The sequence below is a fragment of the Falco peregrinus genome, chromosome Z (assembly GCF_023634155.1).
Source record: "Falco peregrinus isolate bFalPer1 chromosome Z, bFalPer1.pri, whole genome shotgun sequence".
In the NCBI taxonomy this organism is placed as follows: Eukaryota; Metazoa; Chordata; class Aves; order Falconiformes; family Falconidae; genus Falco; species Falco peregrinus.
This window is the reverse complement of record NC_073739.1, coordinates 7,106,516-7,119,099: the sequence shown is the minus strand read 5'-3', so window position 1 is coordinate 7,119,099 and position 12,584 is coordinate 7,106,516. Positions and strand designations below refer to the sequence as shown.

General features: G+C 41.4%; 1 protein-coding gene across 2 annotated transcripts in view; it reads left to right on the top strand.

Moving 5' to 3' along the window:
- Positions 1-12,584, top strand: part of FAM172A (family with sequence similarity 172 member A) — a 270,279-nt gene that overhangs the window by 144,061 nt on the left and 113,634 nt on the right. For both annotated transcript variants that reach the window (XM_055790377.1, XM_055790378.1), the window contains one exon: positions 11,517-11,636. In XM_055790377.1, coding sequence (XP_055646352.1) covers positions 11,517-11,636 — 120 coding nt within the window. The remainder of the gene's footprint in view (positions 1-11,516; positions 11,637-12,584) is intronic.

The window sequence follows — 12,584 nt, the reverse complement described above, 5'->3', positions numbered from 1 at the left end:
GAAGAAAAATACGGCGCGAAGCTGTTCTATTTAGTTTAGTGCGTGTAAGAGACACAAACTCTGTAACAGAGACTTTACTGCCGAGCTCTGTTCTGAAGCCATAGCTGTTAATGAAAATACTAAGTTGTTGTTTTACTTAAATGTGTTGAAGTTTGTTAGATTCATTGTTTCCTGTGGTGGGGAAATCTGCATTTTTCTTGGCCAAAATGCTATTTTTCTTGCAATAGCATGGTTTAAAAAAAAAAGTCTGGTTTTCATTAAAACATATAAACAGATTGAAAGAACTGGAAAGTAAAATGGTATTTAAGTACTTTAGGAAATAGAAAAATAACACTTCTACATGACTTCCATTACAAGTTTTCAAATGTTTCAGATACATTCGTTTCAAAGGGAATTGGGTTTAGTGTTTAGAAAAATGCAATGTAGTCATTTAAACAACTGACATGATCTCTCTGTCTTGCAAGTATAATTCTTTTTGTAAAAGTACTGTATTCATTTTTTATTTACTTGCCCCCACAATTAGTCTGTTAATGGCCAGAAGCAGAGCTGGTAGGTGAGGTAGCTGCAAAGATACAACCTGACGGTTTGGTTTAGAAATACTTTTCTGTTCCCATAATTCAGTCACACAGAAGGACGCCTTTGGTTATGTTCATTACAGTAGACAGAAGTATGTTGTGGGCAGAATCTCGATCCATGAGATGAAGTAGTTTGGAAAGGAGAAAGTATGAGGAGGCATAAAAAAGATGCATGTGAAATGCAGGGGATACGTACCAGCAGCAGGGTACTGAAATGCAACTGCCCCAGTCTTGGGAGGGGGGGGTTACCAACTGGGGTCTCTCTGGCCAAACTGCTGCCGTTGTTCCTTAAACTAGAATAGGTAAGTCCACCTGCAGGGGCTGGCAGATACCATGCTCAGGGCACCATGGCATGGGGATTTTCACGTAAACTGTGCAGGTGTTTCTCAGTAGCTGTGGTATGACCATGTAGACCGGACTGGTCTGAGGAGTTGCTTCCACACAACCAGTCTGATGAGTTTTCCCATACAGAATTTCCAAGTTGTTTGCCAAAAGATGCTACTTCAAAATCTGGCTTCCTTCACCTGGAATGCTGCAAGTTATATGGAAAGGGGGAAAAAATACTAAAAGAGCAAAAATTCAAAGGTCGGTCAGAGAGCTGAAAGGGAAATTGGTTATTTTTTTCTAAAGTAAAACTTCCTTTGATTCATTTCCCTCCTTCCTCCTATTCTCTTCTGCACCTCTTTCCTCTTGGTGAGTCAGCAGTGTTCTTGTCCCCAGACTAAAAAAGACAAATGTCATATTTGTGTTTATTTACATTCTTGTCCTAATGATAAAATAAATGGCTTGGGCGACTCCTACCGTGACTGTCAATTTGGAAAAAATATAAACAGAAAGAATACTGCAGATATTCAGGGGCAAGATCTGCTCTGAAGGAAACCTTTTAACTATTTGCTCTCCAGCTTATTAAGTAACTGGCCACTAAAAAAAACTAACCAACCCATCATTTAAAATGGCAAACCCCAAGCTTTGGCCAGAGATGGTGATTAAAAGCCACTGGGAAGCTGATTTTGTTTTAATTTTTCTTCTTTGCGGTCTCCTTTCCTGTGCTTTACCAGAAGACAGTTAGGTGGTGATGACAGGACATGCCAGACTCCAGCAGAAGTAGAAACGGGAAAATCCAGGCTGGAACAACAGCCTGACAAAGTTGTCTTACCCTGACTGACAAGCAGATAGACACTTCAGCCAGGGAGATGATGCTATAATAACATTCGAGACTTAATTAATTTAGCCTGAGATCTGGGGTTTACTTTGTAAACAGCAAAGCCCTTCAAGTTACAAAGTCTTTCGAATTCCCTAACAAAAATCTGAAGAAACAGGGAGGGTGTTTGAACACAGCAACCTCGCAGCAGAAAACATTCACCGTGCGAAAAGGCTGAGCCTTTGCTGCATGGAGCCATCGCGGATTGAACAACACAGGTAAAGTTTGCTGCTTTGTGCATGTATTTTTTGCACGGATCTGCAGCCGAGCTCACTGCTCTCAACTTCCATTTCAAATGCAGAGCTAAGAAATTCCACCTGCAGCCCCAGCCTGTTAAAAATGCTCGTATATTGCTGTAACACCTGCATGGTCCTGATGTGCCAGCGCTCTGAAGGCCTCCTGCGAAGACCTGCATTTGCCAAAACTGAAATACAGTATTAGATCAGCGATGCATTAAGGCAGCTGAGACCACTGGCACCTCTGTGAAGAATAGCTGTGGGCGCTGACGACTCCGGTCTGTGGTTTCGGGCCATTGTTTGCCTGTTGAAATATTATAAATGAGGGATCGGAGTCATGTCCCGTGGCCAGGAGGGTGGAAAGAACGTTTTGGTTTCCACGGTCAGCTTGTTCCTCACCAAGCAGGGGTGGTTGGAGCACTCTGGAAATGGGAGGAAGGAGTGGTTTGGGATTTTTTTTAGTCCAGAAGCAGGTCTAGGTTGTTGGTCGGAAATCGAGTTAGTTGAAGGCTTAGCTGGGAAAACTCTTTTCTGGCTTGGAGTTGCTTCGGTTTTTTCTCTTGTGTGCAATAAAGCTGGATATAAAGGGGAAAAGTAGCTCCCTCCTGCTGCCCTGAGGGAGGTTAGGATCCAAGCTCCCTCTGTTCCCACATATATATAGCATACGTCTGAATTTTATTTCCTGACCACCCTCACCAGGGAAAGCCCAGCTTGCATCTGAAGTGGGAAAAGTGGGACAGGATCCAAAGTCGTCTTGGATGGTAATTGCAGTGGGAGCTGGGGAGAACAGGGGCCCCAGGGAGGAGCCAGAACATGAAATGTAAAAAACCTGGCTAGATATCATCAGTCTTGCATTAGCTAAAACTTGTCATTTTAAACCTAATCTCAGCAGTTCAAGCCATAGGGAAGCGCGGGTATCGGCGCATCCTCCCAAGCCATCCCTTCATCCCCTTTCCGCTGATGGTGACAGTTTAAATATTGTCTCAGTCTGCCAGATGCATTTTTGTTTTACATCTTTTATTTCGGTATTAGATATGCCAGATACGGCACGTTTCATGTAATACGTGTTCAGTTAGCGGGTCTGTCAAGATTGCCTGCTTTCCTGATGAGTTGTTGGGAGCTTTGGAGGTGGGACTGCTCTCTCATTTAATATGATGTGTATTTAACTGCAATATGTAAGATTTCTGGTCTTCCTTTCTGCTGCTGACTCTATACACACAACATCTTTATTTCTAGGGCTTCATGAGCTGTATAGGGAACACTTCCATCACTGGCCCACTTCACAAATAAAATAGGCACAAGGAATTACATGGAATCGCCTCAAATAGGTCTGGGAATAAGACTGAGATCTGTAATACGAAAAACACAACCTTAAGTCACTTTGCCATATTGCTTTCCGAAGGCATGTGCCAAATAATAACCTCAGCAATGCTATTTATATTTGCAACTCTGCAAACGACCAGACTTCACTACTCTGATACCTGGTCTCTCCTTCTGTCTCAAAAGCAGCTGCTGCCTACTGCCACAGTATATATCTTGCCCCCATCTCAGAAAGTGCCCTTAAAAAAGATAATATGGTCTTTGCATTTCCCCAATTATTCCTGCCAGATAAGTGAAAGGGACTGGTGGGTTTACATCTGAGGGCTCTTGGTTTAATCCCTGCTAAGGTCATAAGTAAGGGAAAATACGATGTGACTGGTTTTGAATACATATCAATACAGTTGCTGAATTAAATAACGTTCACTCACCAATAATGTATTTACATTATTTCAGTGTTGAGCGTTTGCAGATTGAATGCTCCGTGTTTCTGTAGAGCTACACCAGATGCTGGTGACCATGAACCCACTCTGCCACCTACACGGCTGATCAAATCCTGCTGGGTTTTGTTGTTGTGATGGGGCAAAGTATGTAAATAAAACCCATACAGAGCCCATAGAAGAAGGGAGGAAAGAAACATGTCCTCCATTCAAAATTTCAAGGCCAAAGCATCAGTTGTTATGATTTTATCTCTTCCCCTCTTGTTTCCTTTCAAGCCATCTCTTTCTCAGTCAACTCAGGATGCAGCAACTAACATAACTCCCTTGACCCACTGCTCAGTCATTGTCCTTGCTTCCCAGCACACCTGCTAAGACCTGCTGAACTGAATTCCCAACGCATGTGTTGTCAGATTTAAGATTTGTTACAAAATTGTCTCCACCATTGCTTTTGGGGCCGTATCTTCCCCCCCGGTCACAGCTGTTTTGCTGCTGAGGTGATCTTGATGTTGTTACCCTCATCTGCTGTATTGCACAGCATCCTTTTGTCTCATTTCCTACAGCTGCAGTTGCCCAGTGTAGACAGCAGTCCATCACCATCCTTCCTGAAAACCCAGTTACTTAAGAGTTCTGCAAAAGGCAGCTTCTCTCCGTGTGTGCGTATCTCCGTAAGTTTAGCATACGGACTAGCGTTACCCATTTCAGTAAGTAAAGCAGAAATACAATTTCTACTATTAGTAAAATGTCCTGCTGCCTCCTGTGATCACCTCTTGGGCTGGAGCAGGAAGCATGTCAGAAATATCTGTGCAAGGGTTCTTTCAATTCTGTGATTAAAATGGGGAAAAAGATTGTCAAGTAGATGGGATGGTTCCTAACATATTGGAATTTGCTTCCTAACATATTGGAATTTCTCCATTAAAGATGAATTCTTGTTAAATGGCCTGAGTTTGATGCTGTAAAGTCATGTCTTCAGGTACTCATGCTGCAGAAAAATATAAATACAAGGTCTTCGCTTCCACTCTTTTCCTGTCCTTTCCTTACTTTCCTCCTCTTCTCTGCTTGTAATACCACAGCTTCTGTCTTTGTGGGGAAAAAAATCACATGCTGGCTATTTTTTTGCCTTCTGTTCCAGCTTTCTTGCCTTCAGATCCCTTAGATCTTGTCCTCCAGTGAGGTTTTGGAGCTTCTCGGTGATAATAAGCCATCATGTGGTTTCATTATGTTCCGCTGTAATGGAACAGGTTTTGTCTCGCGTAAGGCAAGCATTTGCAGAAGAATCGAGGAAAATGTAGCAGTTGATGAGCATCATTTAGTACTCATAAGGCTGCTGTTGGGGGAGGAAAAAGAGAGGGCACCTGCTGGAAAAGGGTCGTGCCAGAACAGGAGGTGGTGTGGTGGAAAGGGCAAAAGAGACTTGATATCACCCTTATTCTTTTCTTTTCTTTTTTTTTAATTTGAGGTTGTGAAAGGAGGGAAAGCGTATAAGGAGTACTGAAGTAGCACAGAGGAGAAGGGAGTGCAGTGATGGGAGGACGTGAGGAGCCAGAGCTAAGAGGGGCTGTTCCCAGTGGTGGCAAACCCCAGATGCCCATCTCTGGACTGTTGGGTTCTTCCAAGGACTGAAGAGTTTGTTTCTAACTCTGCTGGTATTACAGCAAGTGGCAGAGTTCCTCCTAACTTACTGAGTACCTAATTAGGCCAGAGCTCCACAGATCCTGCCATTGCAGGAGCATGTATTAAAATCTTCCCCATTCATTTGTCTTCAGCATTCATCACCCATGCCTTCTGGTTTCTATATACACGTACATACATATACATACATACATATATTAACTTTCTGGTGAAAGTGATGCTTTCTAGAGAGTTTCCAGTGAAATCCATTTAATTTTTACTGGGTCCATTACCTAGGGGTGCTGCACGATACGATGCTGGCGTGAGTCAGGTTATGATAATCAAGAACTGCATAGCAGCAGGGAACAAACTGTATCCCTTCACTGTTCATTTCAGACCCTCAAACATACAATTTGCTTTTAATAGAACAGAGTTTTCTGTACAGTAAAATACAGCTATTATTGTACAGAAGATACCAGCATTAGCCAGTCTCCACTGAAGACGCTATTTCATCTCAGATTGTTTCGGTCACAGGCTGCTGCTTCTAGGTTACGTGTTTATGTTGTTATACTTAACATGACATATCAATTTTAATTTAATGCTTTTTCAGAAGGGTTGGGAGATTGCAAAAGTTTGCGTGCCCCAAGGCTCACTGAGGCGATGGGATGAGCTGTACAGAACTGCAAAGGTCTTGCTGGTGGGGAAGGGTCTAACCTCTCTAGGGAAGGACGGGAGACAAGAGACCTGAGCCTTCTCCATCTCTCTGCCTCCCAGCCAGTGTGCAGTTCTGTTCACCCATATTTAACACATGTACCATACTTGTTTACAGTAACTTATCGAGCTAGAAGGAGAAATTGTTTTGCTGTGATAAGCGGTAATTATAGAAACCACCTTCAAGTAAATTGTTAAAAAGCTATTCAGTTGTATGGCATATTTCCCTATTTGTATGCATTTCACTTTTCACTTGTCGCAAAAAAAATGTGATTCCAACTCCCTGATTTAAAAAAACAAAGTAAAAGGAGAGAGCTGTCACTGGAGCTTAAAACTAATTTGATTTTCTTGGTTTGATTTTTTTGAGTTTCAGTGAATTAGAAGTTTTAAGATGGGATCTGAGCTGCTCTGCCCCAGTAAAGCCTACAGTAGTTCAAGGCCTCCAGCTCTTGCCCCAACTGTAACTTTCCAGCAACAGGTTACTTCAAAAAAAAAAAATTGTAAAATTTGGCATCGAAACAGGAAATATGTGAACCTGTCACGGTAAGCAGTCTCAAAGGGCAAGCTGCTTTGCAGGAGCTAATTAACCTTAGGAAATAATTACACAAATATGTAAATGTTGTTTAGATAATTCCATGTGTTATCAACTCAGGTAGTCCATCATAACTGCAGACCTTGCAATGTCTAGGTGTTAGAATCTGGCATAGTTGATAAGGCTTCGGTGGCTGCATCACTTCAGCTTGGTATTTAACAATTAATGACTGTGATATTACACTAGTAAATTCAACCTGTTTTTTGAATGCAACAGAACGTAACACCGTATTCACTGTGTGCACACTGCTTATCTGCATATTCCTAATGGCCCCAGCCATTAAGATGTTACATACCGTTCAACTATTAGGTGCTAGCAATACTGGGAAAAATGACAGACCAAAATCTGTGGTCTCTGCCTCCTTTTTTTTGCACAATGGATGGCCCGAGAATTTACCCACAATCATTTGGCGTTTTCAGGGACTTAAAAACGATTACAGGAGAGCTGTAAATCTGCGAGCCAGTTTTCTCAAAGCAAAACAGAGACAGCAAGCAGCATTTTATACAAGTGCGTTTCTGTTAGCGTGGCATAGACCCTGAAACAACGTAGTTGCTTGGACCTTAGACATTCTGGGTGTAAAGTCCCCCCTAAAACCAGCTGGGCTGGGCTGGAGCAGCCCATGACATCCCTGACCCATGCCAGGACTTGAGTTGAGGCCAAGCAGATCAGCAACCAGCAGCATCTTCCCTATCGCAAGCTGCTGCTTCCAGCGGCTGTAGGAGAGGTTCTGGCCCTGGGATATTGAATGGTTTCATATATACGAGAAACATGAATTTATTAATCATTGTCATATTACTTTCATAGACTGTACTGTTGAACTACTTGATTAAACCTTTGATACTAAAATGAAAAGCTCCTTGTTAACCATTTATTACCAGTTTTTGAGCAATCGCTATTTTGATTTAAAAAATGAGACATTTTTTATACCTAGTTAAGAGATAGTGTTTAAAAAATACCGGGGGGAAAGCCCTTTATCCCTAGAAAAAGGAATCTGTTCTGTTCTTAAACCAGTATTTGTGAATACTCATCTCTTCAAAATGAAATAAAAATTTCATTCTACTTGCAAACACTTGATGATCTTTTCTCATTCAAAAGGAGTATGTCCATGTGGCAAGAGCATCTTTTTGATGAGCCCCCCCATGCACCTGTCATTAACCGAATCAGAACCTAATACCTGGGTGCTTATATTCTATATTACTTTTGTGGATGCTGCTTTTATAGCAGGTTCCAGAAATGTGTACCTCCTCTAGCATTCAGGAAAATGAGTAAATATAACATCAGCAATCTAAAATTCCTTGGCAACACTTGTGTTAAATGATTTTATCCACCTTTATTTCCAAGGCAATCTTCAGTGGTGGGATTTGCTGCATGCAAGTATGACAGGTGGTCAATATCTGATAGTCTCCATAGCATTGGTAGGCACTGACAGCAAATGAGGTATATTCGTTTTATTTCTGTTGGTGAAAAGAGCGAAAATGCAGTGTTTTTTTAGGAAAAAGGCATGGACGTCTCTTCATTTATTAGTTAATTAAAGGCTAAGTCTTACTGATAGTGTTCCATGAAAAATGGAGGCGGGTAGGATTTTGCATGATGGGAGCACAGGTGAAGGCTGCATCTTCTGTGCTCAGAGCATCTGCTCCATCCCCCACCAAGCACCACGGAGCTGGGGTGCAGGACTCCAGTCAGGAGGTACCTTAGCAGCAGCGACCCCGTAAGTGCCTGGTTTGGGGTTACTTTTCGTTAAGCATTGTACAGAGGCCTTTTCTCATGACAAGCTTCTTAACTTTTGTTTCTTTTATTTCTAATTCTGTATGGGGGTGTAGGAGGGGGTGTGGATTTTCAGAGGGATGGAGACCCACAGTTATATGACTTCCACACCTCCAAAGAATCAGACCTCATCCTTAGACCCAGAATTACTGGTTATAGGTGACCAACTTTCAGCAGCTGCAAATTTAAGTTCAGCTCTCCCAGCACCTTTCCATCTCAGTCTGTTTCCCAAATGAGGACGCATTCAGCCTCAGCTGCCTTCTGGGGGATGTAGCCTGATGTCTCCATCCCCTTCTGTACAGTCATATAGATAATTATGTAAAGCATGACCAAGGAGCTCCTACTGCATCAAATAATTTAGCAAGGTGGTATATGAGTGCATTGTATTTAGCTGTGATGAAAAGAAGAAAAGCAACAGCTGCCTCGAACTGTCACCTTTCATGCTAAAACTGCAGCATCCAGCCTCATCATTTAACCCTGGCCAGGCAGAGGAGGTTAATCCTGATGGACCCAGCACCACTGGAAATCCAAAGGAGACTGGCCGTACTCTGCAGTGCCCACTCCTGCAGCCAGATGTTTCTTGTACGGACACGGCGCCGGTTTATTCTCCATCTGAGCTGTTTAAAAGATGGGCTTGTTACGAGGGGAAAAATATAAGCAGATGCTCTGAAGAAAGAGCTTTTCTTCTAGACATACACGACTCCTCCCGAACTCCTTCTCACACATATGTGCTTTTCTTACCTTGTTTAGGGTTTAGCAGAGTGTGTACAGCAACACAGTTTATCCTGACATTTTTTATGGCTTTTTTTTTTCACTGGTAACAAAGGAAACTGTAGTTACAGTGTATATCTAACTTGTTCCAGCTCATTTCTTATTGCCTTTATGAAATCCTATTGAGTCTTTGTACTGGACTGTGAAGCTGTGCAGTTAATGATTCGGTTTACTAGACCACTGGTTATGCTTTAATTGGTGGAGGCTCTTTTGGGCTGAATTTCTGAATCCTTTAGAAGCTTCTTGCTGCTGTCTTAGTCTTATGGAAACCTAAAATTGTGTGCTTTTCCCAGCAGCCTGTAGAAGTAACATAAAATACCTGAAAAGGCAATATTAACCAGAAACCACCTCTTTTTGTCAGAATGTTAAAGCAGGGTTACGTACCTGTACAAAAACTGCTGTTAAGAGAATTACTGATAACGTTATTATTTAACAAACATATACCTACTGCATATTTAACTAAAGTAAATCTTCTAGATAAACTAGTCATTTAAAAACTCTTCCAGGGTTTAATATGCCTTTCCCATACATATCATACTTAGTGTACATCACTTTTCCGTAGGAAACACCAGTTCAAGTTGTCCTTCAGCTTTATCTTAATAACTGGTCTGTCAATCATATTTTCTTTATTCAATTTCTTTTGAAAAACTTCCCACTTTCCTCAGAAAGGGAGGAGTCTTTACCTCCCTTACTTATCTCTACAATCAAATTTCAAACAGGGTTGAAAGGAAATAAGCCCTTTCTCATGCTGAGGTGGTTTACAATAGTTGGTACATAATTAGTTAAAACTATGTTCTGTCATAGTCAATCAAGAGCAGAATCTGTCCACGGTTAAGAAGAATACCTTCAGTGCTTTTTGGCAAATTTGATAAATGCATTTTAATCGCTGCTACCTTAGAGAAAAAAAAAATATAAAAGCACATAATTGTTTTAAAAGCTTTGGGTCCAGATCCATAAAGATTTCTAGCCTTCTCACTCTTATTTAGGAAACCGGGTGTGAGAATGGAAGTAAAAGCCTAAATCCACCATGTTATTTAGTTGTCTGTCTTCCCATTGATTTTAGACACTCATAAGAGCTTAAATTCCCAAAACTGAGTTGCAGGCTGGGACTAAGACCTAAATCACTTCAGTGTTCTTGGTAAAGTTACAATAATGCAGACTATATAATAAGCATCTTGTGATTGCCAGTGGCTTTTGCTGGTTTGTGCTTTATTTCCCCCAAGGAAATGAGGCTTTGGGTCTGCATCTCAGTCGCCCAGGGGTATGAAGCTGCTGGTGGAGCACAGCAAAGGAGGAAAGGGATGCAAATTTTAGGAAATGACGTGACCTTGACTGATAAGCTCTTCCTGGCACAAAAGAGCCTGGAAAGCGCCTGCAGTGCTGTGCTGAGGGTGTGAAACCCTGGTGGGGCAGGGGAGCTAGCAGAGCATCTTACTCTCGTCATCTGGGACTAGACAGATTTGTAGTTATGACACAGACAACCTGGGAAATAAGTAATATACAGAAGTGTGCAGGGCTTTCTGAGAACCTCTGAGGTAGAGGTGGGAGCACAGAGCACCGATGTTTGAGGAGAGTGTGCTAAAATCAGTGTAAATCATCCCCATGCCTTCAGTGACGCTTACACTGACTGGCGTTCACAAATTCTTGTTCCATAATAATAAGAAAAGCCTCCCCTAACTACCACAGACTCCAAAGTAATGGCTGACATGTGAGCAGTCAAGAGGTGTTTTATCTGTGCTGTATCTTGTAGTCCGCAGTTGCGAAAAATTGCATGCAAAAGGGTAGTTGCAAATACCATAATTTTAATCTTTGGCAGATTTCCATTGGCCCATAATATGAAAAAATTGTAAAGACTGAAATTATATTTATATTGTTCCTACTTGTTTTTATTTGTTTTACCAGACTAAGGCTTAACTACTTTAAACAAACCATCAGTGAACAAACATTTGACAAAGAGTTGTCAAAAGAATGAAAATCAGAGCAGTGGCTCATAATTTCTTTGAATGCCTCTGTTTAGCTGAATTACCATCATGGTATTTAGACAAAATTTTGCAGATGCATAATTTTTGTTGTATTTATTAAAATAAGCCACAGTAAAGCAACAGTTTTACTGCCTTTAAATTGCAATCTTAAATTTCTTTTATTTAGACAAATTAATCTGTTCTTTTTTTGACACTGGAGTATATTCATTGGAGGTTTGTTTTAACAAAACACTTTATCATATAGGAACATGTTGCTTTTAGACAGAATTGCCAGTGTTTAAAAGGTAATTGTCGCAAACATAATTTCTTTCTGCAGGATAATGGATCTCCTGAAGAACATGCAGTTTATGTTTGGGACCATTTTATTTCCCAGTCAGCTGCAGAGAACGTGGTTTTTGTTGCTCACAGCTATGGTGGACTTGCCTTTGTAGAGTTGGTAAGTGTGACTTCTCGATTGCCTTCTTTCCTGAAGCCTTTCACAGATTTTCCTAAATTCCTTGTGATCACCTTCTTGAAAGCAACCATTTAGGAGCAACTTCAAACAGATACAGATCTGTGAGGATTTCTTTGCAACTGGAAGGTCACTGCGTTTTTCTCTGGTTTTGGGTTAGTCAGTAAGGTCCCAAGTGTGCACAAACCCAAAAGACTGTGGGAAGACAAAACACATAGATCCTCTGTGTCCAGGCTATGCACCAAGAGGCAGCGCTCAATGGGTTTGTGCTCTGGGGCAGAAAGACTGAGAATGTACAAAAACGGTTTTAAAGTCACATTAACAAATGCACCTTTTTGGGTATAGATTGGAACTATATTGGAAGACGAGGGGAGATTTGGGGGTTTTACCCAGTTTTGCAGGTTTTCCACAAAGGCCTGCAGAAGTTGCTGGGAAGACTTTTTTTTTTTCATTTATTAGGTTCTGGTGGAGGGGACTCTGCTCAGTGTAGAGCTGCCCTACCGCTGGTGCTGGGACTGCTGAACATGCAGCTTGTCAGTCTTTCACCCTTGTCTCTGAAGGCAGATTGTTGACCCCACCTGCTATATGAAGCTGCCTGTTGAAGCTGTGTACTTTTTTTTAAGTGTAGCTATAGGCTCCTGATTTAATTGTGACATGCTGGTGTAATCAGAACATGTTCATTGAAGAAAAGTGGTAAAAAGGAAAAAAAAAAAAGCTCCTTGTTTATTGTGAAAACATATATTGCAGAACATTGCGATTGGTTTTATAGACACAGGAATGAGCTGAAGTACATCTTTTGTCTGTAACACATCAGTTTAGCACGAAAGTTAGTAAAAGTGGTTTCTGCCTGGCATAAGATGAATGAATGCCTCAGTTAAGAAAATGCATGCATGAGTGTTTTGTTTTCAATCTTGTACTTCTCTAAGTAGCAAG